Source organism: Ictidomys tridecemlineatus, chromosome 4 (genome assembly GCF_052094955.1).
Source record: "Ictidomys tridecemlineatus isolate mIctTri1 chromosome 4, mIctTri1.hap1, whole genome shotgun sequence".
Classification (NCBI taxonomy): Eukaryota; Metazoa; Chordata; class Mammalia; order Rodentia; family Sciuridae; genus Ictidomys; species Ictidomys tridecemlineatus.
Genome location: NC_135480.1, coordinates 7,281,024 through 7,307,357, shown reverse-complemented (window position 1 = coordinate 7,307,357; position 26,334 = coordinate 7,281,024). Strand labels below are relative to the sequence as shown.

General features: G+C 56.6%; 2 protein-coding genes across 17 annotated transcripts; one reads left to right on the top strand and one right to left on the bottom strand.

Annotated features, from left to right (window-relative positions):
• Scyl1 (SCY1 like pseudokinase 1) lies at positions 1–10,149 on the top strand. 12 transcript variants are annotated; one of them, XM_078045614.1, is made up of 17 exons: positions 1–194; positions 539–679; positions 871–1,220; positions 1,615–1,705; positions 1,804–1,959; positions 3,668–3,826; positions 4,670–4,777; positions 5,354–5,467; positions 6,909–7,064; positions 7,618–7,806; positions 7,928–8,003; positions 8,220–8,384; positions 8,618–8,706; positions 9,281–9,349; positions 9,440–9,646; positions 9,729–9,789; positions 9,881–10,149. In XM_078045614.1, the coding sequence occupies exons 1-17, from the start codon at positions 84–86 to the stop codon at positions 10,003–10,005; spliced, it is 2,367 nt and encodes a 788-aa protein (XP_077901740.1). In that variant the 5' UTR covers positions 1–83; the 3' UTR covers positions 10,006–10,149. The 12 variants fall into 12 exon arrangements, with proteins under 12 accessions (XP_077901740.1, XP_021587465.2, XP_077901745.1 ...); XM_021731790.3 differs by having other exon boundaries at positions 9,278–9,349; XM_078045619.1 differs by having other exon boundaries at positions 9,278–9,358; positions 9,474–9,646.
• Ltbp3 (latent transforming growth factor beta binding protein 3) lies at positions 9,998–26,334 on the bottom strand. Of its 5 annotated transcripts, none has more exons than XM_040284130.2 (28): positions 25,396–26,333; positions 22,407–22,742; positions 22,059–22,261; positions 21,769–21,874; positions 21,480–21,572; positions 21,201–21,323; positions 20,631–20,786; positions 20,354–20,539; positions 19,636–19,652; positions 19,486–19,558; positions 19,235–19,333; positions 17,293–17,418; positions 17,049–17,180; positions 16,797–16,925; positions 16,445–16,567; positions 16,124–16,246; positions 14,322–14,444; positions 14,018–14,137; positions 13,031–13,159; positions 12,573–12,740; positions 12,356–12,439; positions 11,927–12,055; positions 11,686–11,823; positions 11,451–11,591; positions 11,155–11,316; positions 10,996–11,076; positions 10,778–10,909; positions 9,998–10,669 (listed from the first exon to the last, which is right to left on the bottom strand). In XM_040284130.2, exons 1-28 carry the CDS (start codon positions 25,715–25,717, stop codon positions 10,518–10,520), a joined length of 3,906 nt encoding a protein of 1,301 aa, XP_040140064.2. In that variant the 5' UTR covers positions 25,718–26,333; the 3' UTR covers positions 9,998–10,517. The 5 variants fall into 5 exon arrangements, with proteins under 5 accessions (XP_040140064.2, XP_005333498.2, XP_040140065.2 ...); XM_005333441.4 differs by having other exon boundaries at positions 20,631–20,789; positions 25,396–26,331; XM_040284131.2 differs by lacking the exon at positions 16,124–16,246 and having other exon boundaries at positions 20,631–20,789; positions 25,396–26,332.

Sequence of the window (26,334 nt, the reverse complement as noted above, 5' to 3'; positions counted from 1 at the left end):
CCCGCCCCGCCCCGGCTCGGGCGGCCGGAGGACCCGGAGCGGAGGCGCCCGTGCCCGCGGCGGCGGCGGCGGCGGCGGGGACGATGTGGTTCTTTGCCCGGGACCCGGTCCGGGACTTTCCGTTCGAGCTCAGCCCAGAGGCTCCTGAAGGCAGCCCGCCCGGACCCTGGGTCCTGCACCGCGGCCGCAAAAAGGTGAGTGCGGCCCGGCTCTGCAGGCCGCGGCAGACCTCGGCCTCGCCTACTGCGCACCGCCGGTTCCTCTGCGTCGCGCCGGGTCTGACGTGGAGGCGGAGGCTCGGGGCAACGGGCCGGGAGGGGTCGGGCAGTGCCGACGTGGCGGGCGGAAGGACCGAGGACCGACAGGCAGACGGGGTAGGGGTCACGTGAGCCCGGCCGAGTCCCTAAGGACTGACCAGGGGAGAGACCTGGCCTGAGTCTCTTTTCTTCTGCTCCGGGGACCATCTACGAAATGGTGAGACCCAGGCCCAGCCGAGTGGTCAGCCTGGCCCCCACCCCCTGGCCTCTCTGTCCTCCAGGCCACAGGCAGCCTGGTGTCCATATTCGTGTACGACGTGAAGCCTGGCGCTGAAGAGCAGACCCAGGTGGCCAAAGCTGCCTTCAAGCGCCTCAAAACTCTCCGGCACCCCAACATCCTGGCCTATATCGATGGGCTGGAGGTACCTGCACTGCGTTTGTTTATCTCTGTTCTCACCATTTCCCAGTCTCCCACTGCTGTCTTCACTCTGTCCCTTGGTTTCCACCCCTTGGATTTCAGCACCCCCAGAGTTAGAGCTTCTCTACTGTCCCTGTTCCTCATCTCCCCTTCTTCTCCCTAACCCATCCCTGACATCCCTCTCTCCTTCCCTAGACAGAAAAGTGCCTCCATGTAGTGACAGAGGCTGTGACCCCACTGGGAATGTACCTCAAGGCTCGAGTGGATGCTGGTGGCCTGAAGGAGCAGGAGTTGTCCTGGGGGCTACACCAGATAGTGAAAGCCCTCAGCTTCTTGGTCAACGACTGCAACCTTATCCACAATAACGTCTGTATGGCTGCTGTGTTTGTGGACCGAGCTGGCGAGTGGAAACTTGGGGGCCTGGATTACATGTACTCAGCCCAGGGCAATGGTGGGGGACCACCCCGCAAGGGGATCCCTGAACTTGAGCAGTATGACCCCCCGGAATTGACTGACAACAGCGGCAGAGCGGTCAGAGAGAAGTGGTGGGTGACTGGGGGCGGCATACATCAGTCTGTCCTGTTGTGGAGGCCCCTGTAGCCTCAGGATCTCTAGACTAGCTGGCACTCCCCTGTCCCTTGTTGCTTGGTTGGGAGAGTATCAGGGTCCCAGGACTGCTACCAGAAGCTCCATATTAGTAGGGCAGATTGGACACAAGCTTGGGCATTGGGTGGTTCTGAATTTGAAAATTGTGTGACCCAGGACAGATGTCCTTGCCTCTCTGAACCTTGGTTTTTTTATATGTTAAATGAGGCTAGTGAAACCAGCTACTTAAGGCTGATGGGTCACCTGAGGGACACAGCCAGGACCTGCCATGGCAGGATGAGTTTTGCATTAATGGGTGGTAGGGCTCTGAGCAGCTCTGGCTTACTGCTACAGGTCAGCAGACATGTGGCGCTTGGGCTGCCTCATCTGGGAAGTCTTCAATGGGCCTCTACCTCGGGCGACTGCCCTTCGCAATCCTGGGAAGGTAAGTATCCAGCCCCTGGCTGTCTGCCTTGCCCCAGCTGCTCTTTCTCTGCTCTTTCATCAACCACCCCTTCTCTGACACTGAGTCTTATCCTACAGATCCCCAAATCCCTGGTGCCCCATTACTGTGAACTGGTGGGAGCTAACCCTAAGGTGCGTCCCAACCCAGCCCGCTTTCTGCAGAACTGCCAGGCACCTGGTGGTTTCATGAACAACCGTTTTGTGGAGACCAACCTCTTCTTGGAAGAGATTCAGGTAAGCCCCCCACCTGCCTAGGCTTTGGCCCTACATTTCCCATAATTGCCCTATACCCCACTTTTAGGTTCTCTCACAACTGAACCCTTTGAAGACAGGCATGGACTATACAAATAGGCCCTTTGGATGCAACTCTGGCTCCAACTCTTCCTTGCTTTGGCTTCCCCTTGTTGAAGTTTAGCTCTAGTAATAGTGCCTACTTCACAGGATCGTGTGGAGTACACAGCCTAGTCGTCTTTGATGTCCATGATATCCATGGTTCTAGGACTCCCAAGGACACCAAAATCCAAGAATACTCAAGTCCCTTATATAAAACAGCATAGTATTTACACATATGATTTATTTACATCCTCTCACATTCTTAAAAATCATCTCTTGATGGCATGTAACACCTAATAAAATGAAACTGCTATGAAAATAGTTAGTTATTATACAGTATCATTTAGATAACAATGACAAAAGTAAGTCTACATGTCAATATGGACACATTAATTTTTAATGTCTGTTATCAATGGTTGGTTGAATGCACCACTGTGGAACATAGAGGGCCGCTGTGCTTGTCGGACACAGCAGATCCTTAGTGAGTGTTCTTGTTGCTCCAGCAACTCTACAATACTTCCTGACTCTGGTCCCCAGGGTGCCATGCCCCATGCTGGCTTGGAGTGAGGTGGGGAGGGAAAGACAGATCTAGACCTGCCCTCAAGGAGCGAGCAAGGGGTTAATAGGCCAGGTCCCTGTTTTAGGCAGTTCTCTTTGCCAGCAGGAAAATAGAAGGGATAGGGTGCTCAGGGAAGAGTTCTCTTAGGAATGACATTTGAAATAGGACCTGAAGGAAGGAACGTGGGAGCCATAGGGATGGTAACTGGGGGAAGTGTTCCAGATAGAGGGACCAGCTCATGGGAAGATGTGAGGAGGGCACCCTGTGCTTTACCTCTGAACCTCAATGTTGGCATCTGTGTAAAGGGAGAGTCACACGGAATGAAGGAGGGAGGTCTGCTCTCTGCACCTGCTCTGGCCCAGTCATGTGTGGTGAACACAGAGAGGTGGCTGAGAATCAGGACAGGGGAGGAGGGCGACAGACACTTCCACAGACTTCCAAGGAACAGAGTGAATATTGGCTTAGGTGGGGATAGGGAGGGCTGTTGGAAGATGGGGAACTGAAGTGCATCTTGAAGAAGCCACTGGAAATGCTGAGCCCTGCTGCCTCTGGGCCGGGATGGGAGAGTGGGGGTGGGTGAGGGCAGCAGGCGCTGTGTTAGGTGGAGTTCTCACATGGCCCTTCCCTCTTTTTTAAGTGTTTTCCCATCTAGGCTGTTGTGAGTTGTCACTGCTGCTGACCGAGGGTATGATGCCCCTAGTGGCTGCTCTTCAGCAGTTAGGTGGCCAAGATAAGGACAGTCACTGGAGGCCCTGCTGTGTGCCAGGCATTGTGCTGACAGCTTTTATGTGCATTTTCCAATTGAATCTTCAGAACAACCCTATGCGGTGATAGAGTTATTAACTCATTTTACAGATGGAGGAACTTGCCTAAACCACATGGCAAGTAAGCAGGAAAGCTGGCCTTTGAGCCTAGGCAGTTGGGCTCTAGAGCCCACAGCTTTATTTTTGTCTCTTCAGACCTGGGGGTGACTTCCTGTCCTCACTTGTGACTGGGCAATGTATGTGACCAGGCTGGCTTCCTCCCTGTGCCTTGTCCTTGTTCCCCTAGATCAAAGAGCCGACCGAGAAGCAAAAATTCTTCCAAGAGTTGAGCAAGAGCCTGGACTCATTCCCTGAGGATTTCTGTCGGCACAAGGTGCTGCCCCAGCTGCTGACTGCCTTCGAGTTTGGCAACGCTGGGGCTGTGGTCCTCACACCCCTCTTCAAGGTAATTGAGGGGAGACCTGGAAAGCCTGGAGCCTCAAGACCTGTGGGATCCAGAGAGCTGGCAGGGTGTATCCAAACTGCCAAAGAGATGATCCTGGACTGGGAACAGCCCTATGGGGCATCCTGGGGCAGGCAGCCTGGTCAGGGAAGACCCATATGAGGTGGCTTTCTGCCAGCGTCCTGGTTGTTCAGCAAGCCAGGACCTCCTGAGCAGCTACAGGGAGACTGTGGGGACTTCTTGCCCTTTGAGAGCAAAGAACCTGTGCCTCTACATTTTGATCCTCAGACCCTTGCTTCAGGGCACTTGGCCCTTCCTCCTTTCCTAAGACAGACTCTCCTAGTCTGATCTGTGCAACCATTTTCCCAGGGCTCTGGGGACTACCTGCCCATCACCCCATTTTCTTCTCCTCTTTCCTAACCACTCAGGTGACTTCTGGGGCTGGATTCTTCCTGCTTCCTGAGACCCCAGCCCACCTTTCAGGGTCACCTGCCTTTCCCTTACCTGCCCCATCCCCAGGACATCCTTTTCCCCTGAAGGTACTTGCTAGAAGTACAAAAGCCAGCCATCAAGTCCTGTAAAGTTGAAATCCCCAGAAATCACAGGCAGAATGTACACACCTTCCATCAGCTTCCTAAAAGAGGCCTTGAACCTGAAAGGTTAGGGGCAGGACTGAGCTGGGGTAGGGGCAGAGGAGCTGCTGGGGAAATGGCTGATGCCTCTACTCTGGTGTCACCTCCTTCCTACCCTGGAAAACCAGCAGGGAGCCCAAGTAAGTCAAGTGAGCCCTGTGAAGTCATCCAGCCCTGGGGACGTGGCTAAACACTTGTTCCCTCCTATCCTCAGGTGGGCAAGTTCCTCAGTGCTGAGGAGTATCAGCAGAAGATCATTCCTGTGGTGGTCAAGATGTTCTCATCCACCGACCGCGCCATGCGCATCCGCCTCCTGCAGCAGGTAGGGGCCTTGGCCAGGCCCTGCCCTGGTCTACCCACCCAGACCCACCCTGGTTGTTGGAGAGACACCTTCCTTACCTCCTGCTCCAAGCAGGTGACTGGAGCCCCTTTCCTGGCTGCAAAGGGAACCCAGAAAACCCTCCCCTGAACATTCCACAGATGAGGGAGCAGGGAGGCCAGGCTGTCATGAGGTGGATCACAGGGCTCCTTGGCAATCTCAGGAGTGCCCAGGCTACAGGGCTCAGGTGCCACCCCATCTTCTGATGTGGTCACCCTGGGATGAGTGGAGATAAAACATCTCCTGCCAACCCAGGGCAACTGGGAACATTACATAGGACTGATGGGGCCTAGGATAAGGGACTCTTGTGAGCCAGGAAGAACTCGTGGCTCTCAGGTCCCAATCCCTCTCTGCATCAAGCCTCTTGAGGTCAAACACAGGCATGGGGCTTAATAAGCTAACCTGGCTGGCCAGGGGTGGATAGTGGGAAGCCAGAGTGGCTCCAAACCTGTATGGGGCGAGAGAGGGCTGGCTGTGTTCTCCCCCACACACACTACCCTCCACCCTCCTGGGCTACAGATGGAGCAGTTTATCCAATACCTTGATGAGCCGACAGTCAACACCCAGATCTTTCCCCATGTTGTACATGGCTTTCTGGATACCAACCCTGCCATCCGGGAGCAGACTGTCAAGGTAGGTATGGCCAGGCAAAGAGTAACCACCTCCAGTTTTCCAGGGCATGGAGGGGATTGTTTACAAGGACACAGAGGCCATGGCTTCTGCTTGCAAGTCTAAGCAGATTATGGGTGGGGCAGGTACTACCATGTGCTCTGCGCTTGGTCCAGGCTGTGGAGGCTGTCCTGCAGCCAGTGGTGGTATGTCCTTTTAGCAGACCTCACTGAACATTTCTTTGTGCCCATCCTGTGCCCTGGGCTAGTACGCAGTTTGCACAAGGCAGCCCAAGCCCCTTTCCCTTGAGGAGTACAGACAATGGGCCTGGCAGACAAGAAATAGAATTAGAAAATATATATCACATCAGAAAAGAGTTGAGGAGAGGAGGGTCTACAGTTTTTAAAAAGGGACTACCTTGCTTAGGAGGTATCCCTTGAAAGAAAGGAGGTGAAGGATTCAACCCATGAAGAGATGGGGAAGAAATGTGTCTCCTGCAAAAGTAATGGCAGGTGCAAAGGCCTGGAGTCTGGAAGCTGCCTGGATTATAGAAGTAGGAAGTAGAAGTAAGTGGTTTAGCATGGCTGAAAGGAGATGGCTGAAGGAGGCGAAGTCAGAGGATAATGTTGGGCCTTGTTGGTATGGTAGAAACCTGCTGTATTCATTGGGAATGAGACCAGCAAAGCCCACCTGCAAGGTGTGCAGTGGTGGGTAGAACAGAGCAGTGCTGTGGTCTGACTGAGGAGCAGGTTTGTAGAAGGCGGTTGGGCCCTGGCTTGGCCAGCTCTGCTCGATGGTCAGGTAGAGCTGTTGAGCTGGCTGCTGGTTATGCACATGTGAAGTTGAGGCAAGAAGTTTTGGCAAGTGCTGCACACTTGGGAGCTATCAGCTAACAGAGAGACATTTAAAGCCATGAAGTAGGTGAGATTACAGGGCCCAGTGTTAAATATTAAAAAAAAGGCCAAAGGACTTGTTTTGGTGTGTCTAAAGATTAAGATTTCAGCAAAAGGAGCAGCCAGTGAGGCTGGGGGGAGGACCAGGACTCCTTTCCTGGTAGACCAGAAACAAAAATTTCAAAGCAGAGGGAGAATTTGGTGGTGGTGGTAGGGTTATCAAAACTGCTAAGGAATCAAGTTTGATGAGGCAGAATTGACTACTGAATTTAGTGACTTGGAGTTCATTGGTGACTTCAGCCTAAGCCAGTTTGGTACACTGTGGGGAATGTTCCTGGGAGAGCCTGAGTGTACTGCAGGCAGGAGAGAGATGGGAGACAGGAGTACAAGACTTTTGAGATCTTACTTTAGGGGACAGGAAAGAGGGAGCTCCCCTTTCTCAACATACTGGGTGAAGGCCGAGTGGGCTTTAGCAGGCTTTGGCAGGTCTGCTAAGAGCCAGGGGCCACCAGTGGCTCAGGAGACCATTCCTGTCCTGGCCCACAATACCTACTGTTGCCTTCACCCCACAGTCCATGCTGCTCCTGGCCCCAAAGCTAAATGAAGCCAACCTCAACATGGAGCTCATGAAGCACTTTGCCCGGCTGCAGGCCAAGGATGAACAGGGCCCAATCCGCTGCAACACCACGGTCTGCCTGGGAAAAATTGGCTCCTACCTCAGTGCCAGTGTGAGTGACCTACAGCTGCCATAGGACCATGGCCTCCTCTCGAGCCAGAAACCTTGTGTGTGTGGTCATTTATCGTCTCCCACACGAAGGCTCCCAGAGAGCCCTGCTAGCCTCAGTGTCTTGGCTCCTAAAGGTGGAGTGAGTTGTGCCAGGTCACACAGTGCATAGGTGTGAATCTAGGATCTGAATCCAGGTTGGCTTAGCCCCAAACTTGTGTGCATCCCCCAAGTTTTAAAATGTGACACCTGCTGTGCCCAGACAGTAACAGGAATGAATGAGTGGGATCAGCAGGGCAGGGAAGAAGGGAGGCACATGATCTAGCCTCAGGGTGGCTGCTGTTCTGGCCCTCGTTCCCCTGAGGCAGAAAGGAGTCCAGGATTCTAGGAGGAGAAACCCAGATCCAGAGTTTTAGGTAAATTTGTGCCTTTTAAGCTATTTTTGATAAATACACATTTTTAGACCCCGGAGGCCCCATGGTTGGCCCCTGATCTGGAGGTTCTAGGTCCCACTTTTGACTGTATACTTAGGAGTTCTCTCTCCTGCCCCACTCCAGACCAGACACAGAGTCCTCACCTCCGCCTTCAGCCGGGCCACTAAGGACCCATTTGCACCATCCCGGGTTGCGGGTGTTTTGGGCTTTGCTGCCACCCACAACTTCTACTCAATGAACGACTGTGCCCACAAGATCCTGCCTGTACTGTGTGGCCTCACTGTGGACCCTGAAAAATCTGTGCGGGACCAGGTGAGGCATAGCTGGGGCTGGGCCCTGGAGCTGGGACTCTGGGTTATATCTGAGCCCTAGCCAGCCTGGTAGGCTCTCAGGAACCCTGGAGCCCCCAGCTTGGCCCCTTGCTATCCCACAGGCCTTCAAGGCCATTCGGAGCTTCCTGTCCAAACTGGAGTCTGTGTCTGAGGATCCCACCCAGTTGGCAGAAGTGGGTGAGTGGCCATGCTTGTGTTCCCTCTTCCCCCACTTCCATGTCCTTGCCTGTCATCTGGCATGTCCCACCTCCACTGGAGCATCCATTTCACAGATGGGAAGACCTCCGCCTATAATAGGGAGGGGACGTTTACAAGTCATTGTTAGGGTACTTGCCTTTCTATCACCTCCCTGTGGAGTCTGAGGTGCCCATATCTGTTTCTCTTTTTGCCCAGAGAAGGATGTCCATGCAGCTTCCAGCCCTGGGATGGGAGGAGCTGCAGCCAGCTGGGCAGGCTGGGCTGTGACTGGAGTCTCCTCACTTACCTCTAAATTCATCCGTGCACACCCCATGGCTACACAGGCTGAGACCAATGTGCCCCAGAGACCAATGCCTGAGGGTGAGTGTCCCAGCTATTATCTGGCTCCCCCGGGAGGGTGATGGGGACATAGAGTATGGAATGGGGTCTAGTCTCCTTGTGGATTTCCTTGGTGCCCCTTCCTTCTGTGTATCCCTTCCCTCTCAGCAACCTCTGTCCTCTCCCAAGACCTCCCTGAGAGCCCCGGGGCCTCTGTTCTCTAGGACATCCTGCCCCAGCCCCCACACCTCTCTCTGCCACCTCTACAACCTCAGACCGCTGGGAGACACAGGAGGACAAGGACACAACAGAGGATAGCAGTACTGCTGACAGATGGGATGATGAGGACTGGGGCAGCTTGGAGGTTAGTGGGGCTGAGGAGGCTCTCAGGGGACCCCCAGAGAGCCGCAGGTTGCCAATCCAGACATATGGGGCCTGGCTGGAGTTGAGCCTGTATTATCTGCACAGCAGTCCTGACAGGTAGACCTCATGAAGTTGGCCACTGTAGGTCAGAGACAGCAGCTGATCTCCTCCCCAATCCCAAGGGTCTCCAGGAGCAGGGTCAGATGAGAGGCAGGGCAGGCAGTGGTTAGGCTGCCTGCTGGACTTCTTACTCTCCTGTGTGCCCACTGTTTACTCCAGTGCCCACTCAGCCCGGGGTGAGTAAGGATAGTCCCCCATATACCCTCCTCTAAAACCAGACCAGGCATGCTGCAGGGGTGGCTGAGGATGGGCAGGGGAGGGAGTGGTGCTGCTCTGAGTGAATTGTATCAGAGCTCTGGCCAGTTTCCCCATCTGGCTGACAGGGAAGGAAATGAAGGAAGGTAAAAGACCAAAGGGCCAAGCTCATGTCTAGGACAGGCCTGGGCCCACTTACTTGCCCTTTGGAGGGCTGAGTGTGCCATTGGTATGCCCCTCTCCTTCCCATACTGCAGCAGGAGGCTGAGTCTGTGTTGGCCCAGCAGGATGACTGGAGTACCAGGGGCCAAGCAAGCATAGCTGGACAGGTGAGCTGGGTCAGGCAGAGTGTGTCTGTGGGGCAGGATCTGGCTCCTGCCTCTGGGCAGGCCTAACCACTCCTTCCCACCCTTCTGCAGGTCAGTCCCCCAGAACACAAATCTCCTGAGTCAGACTGGAGCAACTGGGAAGCTGAAGGCTCCTGGGAGCAGGGCTGGCAGGAGCCCAGCTCCCCAGAGCCACCCCCTGAAGGCACAAGATTGGCCAGCGAGTATAACTGGGGTGGCCCAGAGTCCAACGACAAGGGTGACCCCTTCGCTGCCCTGTCTGTGCGTTCTAGTACCCAGGTATGGGTCTGTTGAGGGTGCAGACCGGGGTGGAACTCAGCCAGGAGTTGGCCCCCACAGCAGCCCGCACTTCCCTTTTCAGCCCAGGCCAGAATCGGACTCATGGGGTGAGGACAACTGGGAGGGCCTGGAGACTGAGAGCCGTAAGTCCTTCCCCTGGAGGGCTGACAGACTAGGGTTCAGGGCAGGGCAGGGCAGGTCAGCCCTCAGCCTGCTTCCCTTTCCTGACTCCAGGACAGGTCAAGGCCGAGCTGGCACGGAAAAAGCGTGAGGACCGGCGGAGGGAGATGGAGGCCAAACGCGCAGAGAAGAAGGCAGCCAAGGGCCCCATGAAGCTGGGAGCACGAAAGCTGGACTGAACTTCTCGGGTAGCCCTCCCAGCCATGGAGAGCAGGCCCCGCGGATGTATTTATTGTACAAACCATGTGAGCCTGGCTGGCCTGGCCAGGCACATCTCATGTGTACATAATCAGAGCCACAATAAATTCTATTTCACACCCCTGTCCCGGGCTCAGCTAGCCCCTCTGGGTGGCTGGGATCTGGTACTGCTCTGTGAAGTCCCCACCAGCAGTAGATGTGAACATCAATTTGCTTTCAAAGCCGCGAGTAAACTGAAGAGGCACGATCTGATTTATCAGCGTCTACGAATCATCCTCAGGGAGCAAGACCGACAGCACCCTACAGACCTGTATCTGCAGTGAACCTGACGGGGCCACTATGGACACCCTTGGGTCTAGGGGTGCAGAAAGGGGTCTGTGGACCCCAGAGGGTTCCTGGGCCCCTGTCCCTAGTTGAGGCAGGAATAAAAGACCGAGCTCACCCCCAATGTCAATGAAAACCCGTCAGCGTGAGATGCAGGCCATGGGTTGTGTCAACGGCGGCGCTGGGGCACACAGGCCCCGTGCTGGCGGCTGCGCGCGAAGCCGGCTTTGCAGACGCAGCGAAAGGAGCCGTTCGTGTTCACGCAGCGCTCGCTCTTGCATAGAAGCCCGCGCTGGTTCAGCTCTCGGCACTCATCGATGTCTGCAGGTGGTTGACAGGTGCTGACTTCGCTTAGCTTCCAGTTCCGGCTGGGCGCCGCCCCGCCCCTCCGCCGCCCCGCCCCGCCCCCGGCCCCGCTGTCCAGCTCACCAACGCAGCGCGCGCGAGAGGCGTCCAGCTGGAAGCCACCGGGACACTCGCACACCGCGCCGCCTGGCCGCGGTACGCAGCGGCCGCTCACACAGCGACACTCATCAGAGTCCTCCTCCGAGCTGTCCTCGTCTGTGAGGACCGGTGGAGTTACCGATGTCAACATCGCCCCCTAACGATGATGCTGACCCGGCCTCGTCCCCCTAGGCCTTACTCACCTCGCGATGGCTTCCCCAACAGCAGGGGACTCGTGTCCCAGAAGGAGTTGCTCTCACTCTGCGATGTCGGACATTGGGACCCTGGGAGTGTGGGGTGAGGTGAGCGACGTCGTCGGTGTACCCCAGTTACCGCCCTCAGAGTTCCCCTCACCAGCTCACCGGCGCTTCGCGGTGGGCACGGGCGGCACTGGGCGCCCCAGCCACGGCCCTGGCGACAGCAGCAGTCATCGAAAGTGAGGGCAGGCCCGGCCAAAGGGCCCGCACACATGCCGTCCTCTCCGCGCTGGCCCCAGCACACGTCGCGCCGCTCCGGGGAACGCTCTGCGAAGGGAACCGGCCGTCATCGAGGAACCAGAGGCAGGGACCGTCCTCGGTTCCACCCCACCCAAGCCGGTGTGGAGGCCCTGGGGCTCCACCCTATGAACAGGGCCCTGGAGTCGGCCCATCGCCCTCACCCGCCGGGCTCTCGGGGAGCTGGCAGTTGCGGCCGGTGGGCCCGGGCACCCAGGGCGGGCGACACTCGCAGCGGTAGGAGCCCGGTAGGTTGACGCAGCGGCCAGGGCGGCAGGCTGCCGGGTCCTGGCACTCGTCCACGTCTACAGGCAGCGAGGGGATGGGTGGGGGTGGCAGTCACAGTTCGGCCTGGGCCCCGCCCCCTCCCTCTCCCCAGCTGACCGGCCCGGGCCTCACCCATCTCTTCGGGGTTCAGACACTGGCGCTGCGCGGGGCTGTACTCCGCCGGGGGCGTGCAGGCGCAGCGGTAGCCGCCACGCGTGTTCTCACATACTCCGTTCCGGCAGTTGGACTCGTCCAGGCATTCGTCTACATCTACAGGGAGAAAAAGTGCGGATGCCAGGGGCAGACCTGCGGGCGGGAGGTTTTCGGGCCTCCCGGCCGCTTCCCCCGAGCTGCCGCGGCGAGCTGCGCTCACCAACGCACTCCAGCAGGTTCCCGTCGTAGTAGAAGCCCTGCTTGCAGTAGCACTCGTAGCCAGGCTGTGTGTTCACACACTTGCCCTCCTTGCAGATCTCCGCCCCGAACAACACGCACTCGTCGATGTCTGCGGGTGACCAACCATGGGCGCCCAGCCGCCTGTACCTCTAAGCTGTTCGGCCCCGCAGGCAGGCGGAAGGGGTGGGCGGGGCTCGCGCAGGGAGGAGAGCCAAACCCGCGGGAGAAGTTTTTCCCTCCAACCATTCCAGAGTGAAGGACCAGGAGTACAGGGGTGGGGGCGAGCCTGATGTGTCCGCAGAGCCGATCTGGCGCCGCCTACCCCTATGCCAAGCCAGCACCTGGGAGCCAAGCCTGGGGGCCAGGAGGCGCGGCCCGACCTGGTGGAAGAAGCCTCGCTGGGGCTTACCACGATGGGCTGGGATGCCATAGTTGACAATGTTGTTGTCCTGCGTGTAGCCCTTTCCGTCGGGGCAAAGGCTGTGGAACTCAGCTGCAGGGAGGGAAGGAAGGAGGATTGAGAGCCAGCACCACATTTCCCAACTATCCAGCAGGGAGCCATTTTCCCCATTTGGTTTCCTGATGCACAAACTAAGGTTCTGGAAAGGGGCCTGCCGGCTCCTGACCTGAGCTGTAGACTGGACAGGGATAGATTTCACAGTGGTCTCCCCATCCGGCCCCCAGTGAGCAACAACACTCCTGCTGGGTGACGTTGGTGGCCAGTACGCTGTCACAGAACACCGTGTCATCGAAGTTAAGGTAGCACTCCTTCTTGTGGTGGGGCTGCTCCACCTCTGAGGGGGAAGGCAGCTCAGAGTCATGCAGATAAACTACCCCCCCACATTTACATTGCCCACCCATCACATCACTGTCCCCTACTTTCCCTGGCCCCCCTTTAGCACCATGTGAGAGCCCTGTTCCTTCCTCCACATGGTTTTCAGGCCCTTGGAAGTCTGGCTCCCCCAAGCAAGAGAGATATCTTTCTGTTCCCCAAATTCAGGAGGATGGGACCAGGACATGTCTGAAGGCCAGCTGCATTCAGGGGAGTTGTCTAGACTGAGGAGAAAACTGGGAGGATACTCACCCTCACAGCCGTGCTGGTCCTGGGTGGGGGTGAAGCCCTCATCACAAACACAAACGTAAGAGCCCTGCAGGTTCTCACAGGCCCCATGGGGCAGGCACAGGCCAGGGTCCTGGCTGCACTCATCTATGTCTGGAGGGAGCAAAGGGAGCAAGAAGCAGGGATAGAAATGGCACTGACAAGAACCACTGCCTCCTTCCCTGGAGTGTGCCCTGAGGACCTGAAATTCAGAACCTGAATTTCCACTTTGATTTCCAAGTACACACCAGAGAGATGCCGTCTGGTCCACATAGGTGGGTAGGTACACTCACTGCTGTCATCCTTCAATGTTCCCCAATGACAACAGAATGAAGTCCTAACTCAGCTCAGTTTGCTCTCCCAATACCCTTCAATCCCATCACCCTCCAGCTCCCTCCAGCTCCCTCCAACCCCGTGCTCAGGATATTAGTATTGCTCTCCTTGAAACATAACTTCCAGATCTTTGTACTTTTCAAATACTGTTCTTGGGGGGTGAAATACCATCCAATGCCTTTGTCTGAGAACCACTATTATTTTGCTTCAAGTCCCAGTTCAATGGTCATCTCCCCACTGATTGCTAGTCCAGAACCTTCTTGACATCCTGCACTCTAATGCTGAAAATTAGTTTATCACCACCACCACCACCACTGGAGGCTGGGAGCCCTTGGTCATTGCCGAGTACTTAGTACAGAGCACAGAACCTGGCAAACAGTAAGTGCTCAGTTATCTCTTGAGGATGAACACAAGTATGGGTGAGTTGGTAAATTGGACTAACACATCTAGCACAAAGTAAGCATCACAGAAGCACTAATGTCATTATTACTGTTATTCTGTTATTCAGGTGAAAGAATGGAAGGACAGCTGAGTGTAGGATGCATGGATGGATGGATGGAAAGACAGAAAGGCCAGTGTATCTGGGGGATTACTGCACTCTGCCACTCCCCTCAGAAGCCCTCAGCCAATCCCTCATACCTTGACACTTCCTGCCACCCACCAGACGATGCCCCTGGGGGCAGAGACATCTGTAGGAGCCATTGGTGTTGATGCAGTCACCCCCAATGCAGGCCGCAGGGAAGTCACATTCATCAATGTCTGTAGGAGAACAAGGAGGTGGGGAGTCTCAGGGGCTGAAGCTGCCAAAGTACCCCTCCCTCAGTGCCCCGGGAGGCTCCATAGCCCCATACCACATCTGGGATCTGGATGGGGACTAGACCTGGCAGTATGGGTCCTGGGATAGGGAGGGACAAGCCAGCACCCCAGCTCTAGGACCCCTCACCTTCACAGTGACTCCGGTCCCTTGACAGATGGTAGCCAGAGAGGCACTGACATTGGAAGGAGCCTGGTGTGTTGGTACAGATGCCATTGTCACATACGCCCCCAGCTTCACACTCATCCACATCTGTAGGACACAGGGGTGTCAGAGGGCCAGGATGATATTAGTCTCTGAGCTCTGCTGCTCTTTTTCCATTCCTGCTCATGGCCTGGAGTACCTGAGCTGAGGCCAACTCCCACATGTGCCAGTGGCCAAGCCAAGAGCTTTCAGGGCCCCTGGCTAGGTTTGATGCCAAAAAGACCAGGCCTTCATACCCTTCACAGACCCTCACTAAATGAGGCACCCTCCCCGCCCTTCTCCTCATACTGCTCTAGGTTTCCCCAACTATTTATTTTGTATCAGGAATTGAACCCAGGGATGCTTAACCCCTGCCACATCCCCAGACCTTTTAATTTTTTTTTTTTTTGAGACAGGGTCTCACTAAGTTGCTGAGGCTGGCCTCCAACATTCCTTTTTTCTTGGGGGGGGTACCATGGGTTGAACTCAGGGGCACTCAACCATTGAGCCATATCCCCAGCCCTATTTTGTATTTTGTTTAGAGACAGGGTCTCACTGAGTTGTTTAGCACCTTGCCATTGCTGAGGCTGACTTTGAACTCGTCCTCTCTGCCTCTCAAGACACATGGCGTGTGCCATGGTGCCTGGCTTGGCCTCCAACTTTTGATCTTCTTGCTTCAGCCTGGGATTATAGGTATACAACACCACACCTGGCTTCCCCAGATTTTTAAATGGTGCTCTGCAGTCCACCTACCGTCCCTCTTTCCATCATGAATCCTCTTACCATTCCTTCTCCCTCACCTCCACCTGCCCCTGTGCATCAGTGTCTACCAGGTTCTGCCAAATGCTCCCCTTACCCAGCTCACCCTCCTTGACTGAACAAGCCTCGCCTCAACACTCCATAGCTCCCATAGTCCACAGTCATGGGTATGTATGGCCCAAGACTACCAAACTACCAACCCACATGGCCTAGCCTCTACTGACATCTCCAGTAGAGAAGCACAGGGTGTCCATGGGTTTGGATTCCCCTTGGCCAACAAAGGACTCAGAATCTTTCTGCCCAAATATGTCTACCCCTAGGTATCATATTCTAGTGGGCAGCACCATCCACTGAATCACCAAACCACATACCTAGAGGGTCTCTCATTCCCCTTTTTTCACCTTGTCTCCCAACCAGCATGCCCAGTTAATCTGTTCCAATATTTCTCTGATGTCTCATCATTTTATGGCCATTTTGAGGTGACTACTCTCATGTCTTCCACTACTGTCTGGCTTCTGTTCCCTCTCATTGTTCTTTGCTCTACTAATTCCTATTGGTCCTTTAACACAACTCAGGTTTTCTTCTTCCCAGTCCAGTGCTGGTTTCCAAGGAGCATCCCAGCTCCTTCCAAGCTCCCAGCTCTGGTACAGTCTGTGTCTTCGGTCCTCTTAATCCCAACCCTTAGCCCACCGCTTGGTGCACAGTAAACATTAGTGCAGGGGTGCCCATCACCCTGTGTTTGATATATTTTTTTACCTTCAAATTTAAGAGACATGCATTGCAAACGCAGTTTCAAGCACTGCCTCCTAAGACTTCCTACTGGAAACTCTGCAGCCCCTTTGCTGAGAAAATGATTGACTGGATAAAAGAGCTGGGAATGAATTAGTCACCTCCCGTCCACCCATCATTTTACAGACAGGGTGACTACAATGCCTGGCTTCAGCGCACAAGCTGTTGGAGGGTAGCAATCAGGGCGTGCAGGAGCTCACCCACGCAACTGCGGCCATCGGGCGCCGGTGTGTAACCCTGGGCACAGGTGCATCGGAAGGAACCCGGAAGGTTCTCGCACCAGCCGGGTGAACAGGGACTGCCCTCCGAGCACTCGTTGATGTCTGCAGCGTAGAGAGCTCGCTTCAGACTCTGCCGCACCGTAGGATGCGCGGTGTCGAGAAATCTCTGCCTGGGCTTGGTGGCGGGGCGCTCCCTTCTCAGGACGCTCCGCCCACGAGGCACATTTTGCTGTCCCTAGTCCTGCCCCCGCCCCATCCGGGAAGGGCTCCACCCATTAGCCTTCGAGTCCCCGCTCTCACCGCGGCAGGCCCCGCCCCCCTGGCTGCGGTAGCCAGGTTGACACGCAATGCATTTGAAGCTCCCGGGTTTGTTCTCGCATTTGCCATCCGGGCAGGAGCTAGGGTCCCGACACTCGTCAATGTCTGCACAGGAGAAAGGAGGAGGACCCGTCTGGGCACAAGTTGGCTGGTCTGGCGCTCAGGGTACTTGGAAGGCCTCTCTCCAACACAAATCAACAAGAACAGGATGCTTGGGGCTTCCGAACCCCGATCCGAGAGGCTCAGAGCTGGGCAGAGATTACTGCAGGCTCCCGCCCCCACCCCAGGTCGAGAGACATCTGGGATCCACCCTTTGGTGTGGATGGGTCCCCACCTTCGCACACCGGCGGTCGGGAGGCTTTGAGTCGGTAGCCTGGGTAGCAGTTGCACTTATAGTGACCGGGAAAGTTGATGCAGAAGCCACCGTCGCCGCACAGATGAGGTTTTGCGCACTCATTCAGGTCTGACCCGGAGAAAGGCGTCGGGAAAAGAGATCAGGGGGCGGAGGAAGGGTTAACCAGAGCATAGGAGGGGAGCGCTCTCCACCCAAGAAACTGAGTACTGCCCCTGTGCCCCTGGCGCTCACCCACGCACGAGCGCCCCCCGGCGCCCACGTGCAGGCGGTAGCCTCGGTTGCAGTGGCAGTTGTAGGAGCCTCCAGTGTTCATGCAGATGCCCCTCCCCGGGCCGCAGGGCTCCGCCTCACATTCGTTCACGTCTGAGAAGGACGGGTGGGCCAGGAGACGATCAAAAGGAAGTTTTGAGCCAGGGCTCCCGCAGAGCCACCTGCCTGCGCAACCGCCGGCCTACGCTGAGCGGCGCTCACCTACCTACGCAGTAGCGGTGCTGCGGATGCGACCGGTAACCCGGGTTGCAGTGGCAGGAGTAGTCCGAGGGGCCCGGGACGCACTCTCCGTGGCCACAGATGTTTTGGTTCAGTCGGCACTCATCGGTTTCTGCAGGCACGGGCGAGTCAGGGGGCAAAGAGGGCGCATTCACCTGCCACGGCCCCAGGGCAGACCCTGACATCCAGGCCCACAGACCCGGATACCTAAACCAGGTCACCAGGTGACTTCAGGTTCCTGCACACTCCTATTTCAATCCTAGGATTTTCTACACTTCATCCCAGAAACCCCCATATCAAGATCCCAGGTAGTCCCAAACAAGGACCCTAGGTACCTGACATCCCTATCACCTTTATACAAGACCTTTCATACTTCCATTCCCATTCACTCCAAGAGCCTGACCTCCAGTCACCTGAAACCAAACCACATCCCCTCAGGGTCTCAGTTGTCCCAATATCCTTCCCCAAGGGGCTTAAAATCCCATTCTCCCCAGTCACCCTATAGCCTCAATCACACCAATATCCTTTAACCAGTGACTTCAACACCCCTTCCCCCAGGGACCTGGGTGCTCCACTCCAGAATGGATGATTACTTGCCTTCCCAAGGCAGTTAGGAGCCCTTTCTTGGGAATCTAACTTTCATCACAGCTGTGCACACCTGGTCAGATGCAGGAACATTCCTCACCCTGTTTTGTCACCAAGCTCAGGATTCCCTGCTTCCTCTTCCTCCCTCTTTTTGATCCCAAGATCCAACAGTTTCATCTCAAGCACACCCCCATTGACCCCCATGATAACCCCAGGAGTGGTGTTGACCTCTGCTCTGACCCACTTCTACCTGACCCACTAGTAGGCTTCTGCAGGCTGCTCTCCTCCCCTGGAGTATTTCTCCACAGGTCTCCTTAACATCCTCCCCAGGTGCCTCATCCTTCACATTCCCACAGTCCTGGGGCAGCCACCTTCCACCTGAGCCCTAACTCCAGGAGCACGTCTAGGTTCAGAGTTTCAGGTTGACAGCTCCCTCGTGGCTTTGGAGCCCATGCCAACACAAGCTTGACTTTGGCTCAGTTGTGTGACCTAGAGCAAATTATTGAGACTGTCTCAACCTCAGTTTTCTCATCTGGAAAAGGAGGCAACAAGGCTCACTTTTCAGCATGAGAAGATTAAATGATATTTAGCCTGTAAACTCTTTAGACAGTGCCTGGCACAGAGGGATTGCTGTCTGAGCTAGCAATTATTTTGATGTTCAGTCCTTTCAGACATTTCCCATAGCCTGTGGCATCAAACCCAAGCCTCTTAACAAGCCTCCACGCACTGGGCTTTCCCTGGCTCAGAAACACCCATCTGTGTCTGGTTTCTCTCTCCTCCACCCAGTGCTTCATACTTCCATGCCTTTACCCAAACTTCTCTTCCCTCGGAATGTTCTTTTCCTCAACCTGCATGCCCCTCCCTTCCCCACTCCTCTTGAATTTCTAATCATCTTTTAAACCCTGCATGGTTTTCTCATTGATAACCTAAATATTATCACAATCCCCAGATTTTCTTCCTCCTTCTCTGATTTATTTTTTCATAGCATTTATAAGAAATACTAGGTTTTTTTTTTTTCCCTGATTGATCTGGTTTTTGTCTGCTCTGTAAAGACAGGAAATTCTTCTCTATTTTTGTTCTCCCCAGCATCCCAAGCACCTCAACAGTGCTGGCAAATAGCAGGCGTTCAATAAACACAGGTCAAATGAGTGAAAGCCCTCAGACTGTCTACCATGCTGCTTGGGCCATTTGAGGGTGCGGTGGAATCCCTCTTTCACCAGGACTTCCCAGAGCCCAGCCCTGGACAAGTGTTAGCCTGTTAATGTTACGATATGATTGGAGGGGGACGGGGGGGGGGTGCGGAAATTAAGTTGGGGGTCATGGCCTTGCCAAGCAGACCTTACCTGTGACCTGAGTTGGGGCGATTTCCACCGCACTTCGGGAGGGGGGTAAGTCCGGCAGGAACCAGCGCATAGTAGGTGGTGAAGGGCGGGACATCAGCTCTGCAGGCAGCACCCAAGGCTCCTAAGAGACTGAGCCTCCCTTGTCTCCCCAGGTCTTACCCCAGCTTCACTGCCCCCCAGTGCCTAGGCTGTTAACTCCCCCAACCCCAGACTTAGCCCCTGAGAATTGCTCCCTGAAGCGCCCAGCTCACCTGGATAGGGTCGCGCAGGAGAGGTGGTGGCTGTAGGGTGGCTCTGCTGCAAAGACCGCTCCTCACTCACTGGCTGTGGGTGACAGCAGCATAAGCCCTACCTGAATCCCTTACCTTCCCTGCCTCTCCCACCTGGGTTCTCATACTTACTGGGTCGGTGGTCACCCCTAAAAGGGAAAAAATAGGGATATTAAACACTGGGGTGTGAGTCAGATCTGTATGCTTAGGGTCTCTCTTTCCTTTTTTTTAATATTTATTTTTTAGTTTTAGGTGGTCACAATATCTTTATTTTACATTTAGTGGTGCTGGGGATCCAACTCAGTGCCTCGTGCATGCTAGGCAAGCACTCTACCACTGAGCCACAACCCCAGTCCCTCCTTTTTTTTTTTTTTTTTGGTACCAGGGATTGAACCCAGAGTGGCTTAACTACTGAGCCACATTCCCAGCCCTTTATTTATTTTTATTTTTTATTTAGAGACAGGGTCTCACTAAGTTGCTTAAGGGCCACTCTGAATTGTTGAGGCTGTCTTTGAACCTGTGATTCTCCTACCTCAGCCTCTCCAACTGCAAGAATTATGGGCATGCACATCTGTTTCAGGCTATGGTTAGGGTCTCTAAGAGTCCAACAGTCATGTCTCTGGGTCAAGGGTCTAGAGATAGCTCCTGGAGTTAGGCTGTGTTGCTTGGCGGTCTCAGGAGCAATGGTTGAGGTCCTTGGGTTACAGATCAAGGCTTAGAAGGCTATGCTCCAGGGTCAAATTTCTGGGTCCAGTCTGGGAGGATCAGTGTTTCAGGAAATGGATTAGGAGTTAGGGCTTAGACTGAGAGGTCATATGTGTGCATCAAGGGTCAAGGGATCAAGCCAGACCTCTGTCTTCCTCTGTGTCCTCAGGTGGTGGTGCCCTGCTGGGGCTCTCAGGGAGCTGTTGGGGCTTGGGTGGCCCATCAGGGTGCAGGAAAAGGGAAAAGTCACTTTCACCCTGGATGGTGAGGGTTTGGTGGGAGGTGAGGATGTGGTACCCCTTCCCAGCTGGGCAGATCTCCTTGAAGGCAGCTGTGGTCAAGACAGCAGACACAAGAGTGGGTGTTTTCCAGACAGAAAACACCCCACCCCCACCCCTGCACCCTAAAAGCCCCCTGCATACCGGTGCCATCTGCTGGGCAGCGCTGACACCGCGTACCCCAGGCCTTGCCCACACTGCAGCAGCAGAGCTGTCGGGTAAGGCGCGTGGTCAGGGGGTGCTGGCACTGGTGCTCAGGACTCACCAGGCGGAAACACAGGCTCTTCTCCTCTGGCTTGTCTGCTGCAGGGGGTAGTGGGCAGCATGGGCTTCTGGGACCAACTACTGCTTACATCCCTCTGTCCATCTGCTCCAGACCTTGCTTCTCTAGTCCATCCCCATGTAGCTAATGTGACTCCTGAAATCTACAAGACTATTGACCCCTGATTCTAGCTGCTCTGGACTTTATCCCCCCTTCCCATTAAGCCCTGATCTATAGGATCCTGACTTCATATAAGCCTTGATGTCATATGACCTCTAACCTAAGATCTCATATGTCCTCTGACCCATTTGATCACTGATTCTGTCTTCTCTGGGTTTTGTTTCTCTTGCAGTCAATGCATGACCCCCTTCTGATCTCTTCTGACCTCTCAATCCTGGGAGCTCCTCCCCTCCCACCTGTGCCTCGTAACCTCCAAGGACCCTATGTCTCACCAATGCACTGTGTTCGAGAGGGGCCCAAGCTATGGCCAGGTGGGCAGACGCAGCGATAGGAGCCAGGGTTGTTGAGGCAATCACCATGACGACACATGCCTCGCATCGCACATTCGTTGATGTCTGTGGTGAGAATTTGGTTTCTCTAGTCTGGAGCCATAAGGTGACAGCAAGGTATCCTACCCCAACTCTGTCTCTTCCCTTGCCCACCTTGAGACCTTCCCCACCCACAACAGGTCCGCCCCTCCCCAAGCCCACAGAATCTCCTACTGGCCATACCCTGGCAATGGGTGCTGTTGAGCCTCTTGTAGCCCTGGGGGCAGTCTGCACCCACCTCCCCACGGACAGGCCCAGGCTTCTGCACCCCTGTGTCTGCAGAGAGAGGACAGCATGGCAGAGGAATAGGGGGACACTGCAGATCTCTGGAGGGAAAAGAGGCCACCGGGGAGGCCAGAGGGAAGGGAGGGAGGAATTTGGGGCCACTGGGTTGGAGACTTCTATGGTAGAGGTGGGAGGAGGATGGGATGGGTGGCCCTGTGGGGGAGCCCCACTGAGACCAGGCACTCACACTGCAGCTGGGGGCACTTGTGGCACTTGTTCTGGCCCCAGGAGGTGCCAATGCTCCCGCAACAGTCTTCCTGCTTAGTGAGGCCGGGTAGGGGGTTGCTGCCACACTAGGGATAGGGGTTGGGGGTAAGGTCACAGAGTGCCCTGCCCTCACTCACCTCCCTCCTGGGGCCCCTTCCCTGTCCCACTCCTCGACCTCAACCTGCAGACCCTTATGCAATTTTAATGAGTTGGGCAGGGAGACCCTGAGAAGCCAAAGGGCGGTGCCCTTGGGACTGTGGATTCACTCACTGGCTGCTTGGGCAGCGTGTCCTGGAAGCAGCGGCCCAAGGGCTTTTGGGTGGGTGGTCGTGGGTGCTGGGGCTTGGGGTGCGGCAGCAGAAGCTGGGCTGCGGCCGGGCCTTCGGAGTTGGACCCCTCGATGCGGTGCACTTGGACGGAGGCCTCGGGCGGGTGGTGGACACGCACGTTCACCACGGGGGGCGGGGCCTGCACTGGGGGCGGGATGCGGTGGCCTCAGGGCTGCCTTGTCAGGAGGGTTGCCGCCCTGAGGTTCTCCTGGGCTGCCCCCCCGCCAGGGTTTGGTCATATCCATGCTCGCCCACCTCGAGCCCCTCGGGTTTGCCCATCCTTCAGTACCTTCTGCTGAGGTCTGTCCTGGCCCTGGCCCGAGGGGCACCAGGAAGGCTGCATGCTGCGCAGGGGGCCCCTCCCCTGGCCCAGGAGGGTCAGCGATCACCTGCACCGCGTAGATGGCGTGCTTGCTGGCCACAGGCTCGCCCTCAGGAGCCAGGGGTGGTAACGCGCCTGTGGACAGGGCTCCGGCTCGGCCCAGCCCTGGACCTGAACTGCCGGTGGCCGCGCCAGCTCCTCCAGCCGGCACCTGGCAGAAGCGCCCGGTGAAGTCCGGGGGACACAGACACTGGTTTCGGGAGGAGCACTGGCCGCCGTTCATACAGGGCAGAGGGCACACCACTGGGGGTGAGGGAGGTGGATCAGGGCCTGTGCTGAGCCCAGCCCACAGGCCTCCCCTCTCCCAAGACCTGCCCCCCCACCTTCCTTGTCACCCACTGGCTCCATCCTTCTTGGGAAACTGGATTTGAAAATGTATCACACACATGGAAACTGCCCTCTCTAGGTCCCCAACACCCTATACCCATGGTGGGTTCTGGAGTTTTAAGTTTCTAACTTAAATTCTAGCCATGCGGTGAGCCAGATGTGTGACCCTGAGCAACTGCCTTCCCCTGCCCTTGCTACGCTGCCCTCTGCATGGAGATGTGTCCATTCACTGAGGCAAGAACTGTACAAATGCTTAGCACAGTGCAGTTCACACAGAGAAGTAGCAAATGATGGTGACCATCAGGAGGGAGCAGCCTGCTCTTCCTCTGGCTTTCCTCTGGAGCTTCCCTGGGCATGGGAGTTCTCCCTAGTGCCTCCTCCTCTTCTCCCTCCACTCTCCCCCTAATTCAGGCCTCAGCCTCTCTTTCTACTGGCTGTCTCTCCCCTGCCTTCTACCTTGCCCCTCCAGCCCCCACCTCATCACTGCGAATGATGTCCCATCTCTGAATACAACTATGGCCCCACCAGGACCTTTCTTGGGCGTCTACACCAGGGATACTGTTAGAAATCAGTACCTCAGAACCCGGGCTCACTGTGCATAAGTGACCCTCAAGGTTCCACTCCTCTTGCTCCTGCCTGCTCCACCTTTCAGTCTCAGTAATGTCCCATGAGCCCGTCTCCCCTGCTTCCTATGGCCTTGGTCCCTCCCGACTCTGGCCCTGCTACTCAGACCCTCCATGGCTTCTTCCTCCCTCCTACCTGTCCGCAATCCCATAATCCCTGGAGAATGCCCCCTCAGATTAAACTATGACATGGCACACCCCAGCTCACTGCTTTTGTCCTTGCCTAGACATGGGAGGCTCGCACAGCCAGAACCTTAAACCATCTACCTCTGCTCTTTGGAGAGCAGGGCCTGGTGGGTCCTAGCTCTAGGTCTCAAAGGAGGTTCATGGGGATGAATGAAAGTGTGACTGAGCAAGAGGTGAGAACTTTCGGTTGCTTTGTCACATAGTCAAACCTGACATGTGCTTCTAGTCTGGGCCCCTGAGTTCCTGAGAAAGCTCCAGCCCTGCTCCTGTCTTCGCTAAGGCTGCCCTCACTTCCCACGTGGGAAGGTGGCTTTGTTGCTCTCCTGGACACCTGAAAGGGTCTTATAGGGACAGCCTTCATTCCTGGCCATGGGGGTTGGGCTGAGCATCCCAGCCCATCCTGCCCAGCCCCTGGGGACCAGGCCTCCCAGGGCAGAAGAGGTGTGTCCTGGGCCTGGGGAGGCAGGATCCTCTCCTTCCTGCCTCCCAGTGAGTCACCCATAGTGGTGAGAGTGACCTCCCAGTGACACCCGCCCACTGTGGCCTGGGCACTGAGCCTGGGGGATGTGGGCAGCACGGATGGAGACAGCGGCCTGCACAGGATGGCTAGTGGGTCTGGGAGGCCAGGCATACACATGCTCACATACAGTCATCAGGTCACACACAGAGAGAGACTCCTGACACCATCAAGGCTCACTAGGTAAACACTCCCATACACTCCCGGACAGTGACTTAGACACACGGAAACAGCAACACAAGGCCCAGACTAATCACAGTGTGCCACTCCAAAGCTTCATCTTGCTCCCTACACACAGCCAGTGCGCGCGCGCACACACACACACACACACACACACACACACACACACACACACCTCCATCTCCTGGGAACTGTGAACCCCTGGAGTAGGGTTCCTCAGGTCTGGAGTGGGTGAGTGAGCAGGGGACTGTATGAGAGGGGCTGTTTTGCTGGTGCCATCTTGGGCTCAGCCTAATTACCCTGTCCAGGAGGGTAATTACTGCTGGGACACCTCCCCCAGCCTGGCCCATAGGCCCTGGGGGAGGAGGCCCAAACCCCAGGCCTGGTCCTGTGAACAGAGAGCTGTAGAGAGGGTGGGCTCTGGGCTGAAGGGGAGGTCCTAAGGGCCTGGGGTGCGGAGACTCTGAGTACCTTTGAGGGAGAGTTGTTGAGAGTTCACGGGCGGAGACACAGGAAAAGGAGGGACTGAGCACCTAAACAAGCCCCCACCTCCAGGCCTGCACCCTGTGTCTTAGGTCTCAACCCCACTCCTCTCAGACTTTGCCAATGACTCTTGCCCTCACCCCTAGTCCTGACCTTATCTCCTCCTCCCAGAAAACACAGGTGTCTACTCCTGGCAGGGCCTGCTTTAGACATTTTTAAAAGACAGGAAAATATTTCTCTCTCTCTCTCTCTCTCTCTCTCAGGCTCTCTGCCCTGCTCATATCTCTGAAAAACCTGTGCACTCCTTCTCAGAACTCACACCTTCCAGGAAGCTGGTGTCATCCAGGACCCCACCTAGGCCCCAACCTTAACCCAAAGCTTCAGAGGCCAGGCCTCCATAGTCCTCCAACTCTGGCCTTCAGGACTGCAGTCTCCCAAGCTTCTAATGCCCTCGGGCCGAGATCTCTGTTCTCTGTACCCCCAGCTCCCCACCTTTATGCATGAGGCTCCACTTGGTGTCCCACCTGGTCCTGGCGCCTGTCCTTCCAGGCTTCCCCCAGCCCGAGCCCCTGGCCCTCACCCACGCGGAAGCCGGAGCCCGTGAGTGTGTCGGTGCTGTGGCCGTTCTCTCCGATGAGCGTCATGTTGGAGCCCTGCTGGCAGCTGTCCCGACACTGGCCTTTGAGACAGGTCCGCTTGCAGATCACCGGCGCGAAGACCACCTTGAAGCGCTCCCGGGCCAGCGCCCCGCCCCCGCCGGCGCCCCGCTCGCCAGCCGGCCCCCCCTCGGCCCCGCCGCCCGGGCCCAGTAGTGGCAGCAGCAGCAGCGCCAGCAGCCCCGCCGCCCCCGCCCCGCGCATCTCAGGGGCCAGGCCTCCAGCAGCCCCTCGGGGCCCGGGCATCCGGGGCCGCTGACCCCGGGGGGCGCGCCCGGGCGGGGGCGAGGAGGGGCCGGCGCCGGCGGGGATCTAGAGCCGGGAGCCAGGGACAAGGGTGGAGAGGGCAGCGAGGGAGAGGAGCGGAGCGAGCGGGCAAGGGAGGGGACGGCAGGCGCGGGCGGGGGCCCAGCGCGAGGCCAAGAGATGGAGGATGGACTGCGGGGAGCCCAGAAACTTCTCGGCCCGGGAGAAGCCCAGCCAGGCCCCGAACCGAGGCCGGAGAGCGGAGACCGGAGCAAGTGGAGGCGGAGAGGAGGAGCGAGGGCAGAGGAAGGCCGGGCGGCCGGCCCGCTCCGCGCCTCCCCCTGGCCGGGCTTCTCTCCGCGGCCGCCGGGAAGCAGGGAGCGCGCGGGGAGGACGCAGGAGAAGTGAGCAGTTGTTTTCCCTGGCTGGAGCGAGGCGCAGCGGCGGCGAGGGGGGCTGGGACGCTGGCCCCGGGCCAGGGAGACAGTTTTTTTCTGTTTAAAGCGTCGTCGCTGCCGCCCAGAGGAGCGCGAGTGTGCGGACTGGCGGGCCGACGCGGGGCGCTCCTCGCCCCAGATGCCCGCCCCCGCCGGAACCGCGCTGGGCCCTTTCCAGGG

What these genes read in the sequence shown, in the direction of transcription:
- Ltbp3 (XM_005333441.4), bottom strand. Translation starts at nt 25,717, where the DNA reads ATGCCCGGGCCCCGAGGGGCTGCTGGAGGCCTGGCCCCTGAGATGCGC. An exon ending in AGGACAGACCTCAGCAGAAG is followed by an intron (nt 22,262 to 22,406) that starts GTACTGAAGGAT and finishes TCCCGCCCCCAG; the next exon opens with TGCAGGCCCCGCCCCCCGTG. An exon ending in CAACAGCACCCATTGCCAGG is followed by an intron (nt 21,324 to 21,479) that starts GTATGGCCAGTA and finishes TTCTCACCACAG; the next exon opens with ACATCAACGAATGTGCGATG.
- Scyl1 (XM_078045611.1), top strand. Translation starts at nt 84, where the DNA reads ATGTGGTTCTTTGCCCGGGACCCGGTCCGGGACTTTCCGTTCGAGCTC. An exon ending in GCATCCGCCTCCTGCAGCAG is followed by an intron (nt 4,778 to 5,353) that starts GTAGGGGCCTTG and finishes CCTGGGCTACAG; the next exon opens with ATGGAGCAGTTTATCCAATA. An exon ending in CTGTGCGTTCTAGTACCCAG is followed by an intron (nt 9,647 to 9,728) that starts GTATGGGTCTGT and finishes TTCCCTTTTCAG; the next exon opens with CCCAGGCCAGAATCGGACTC.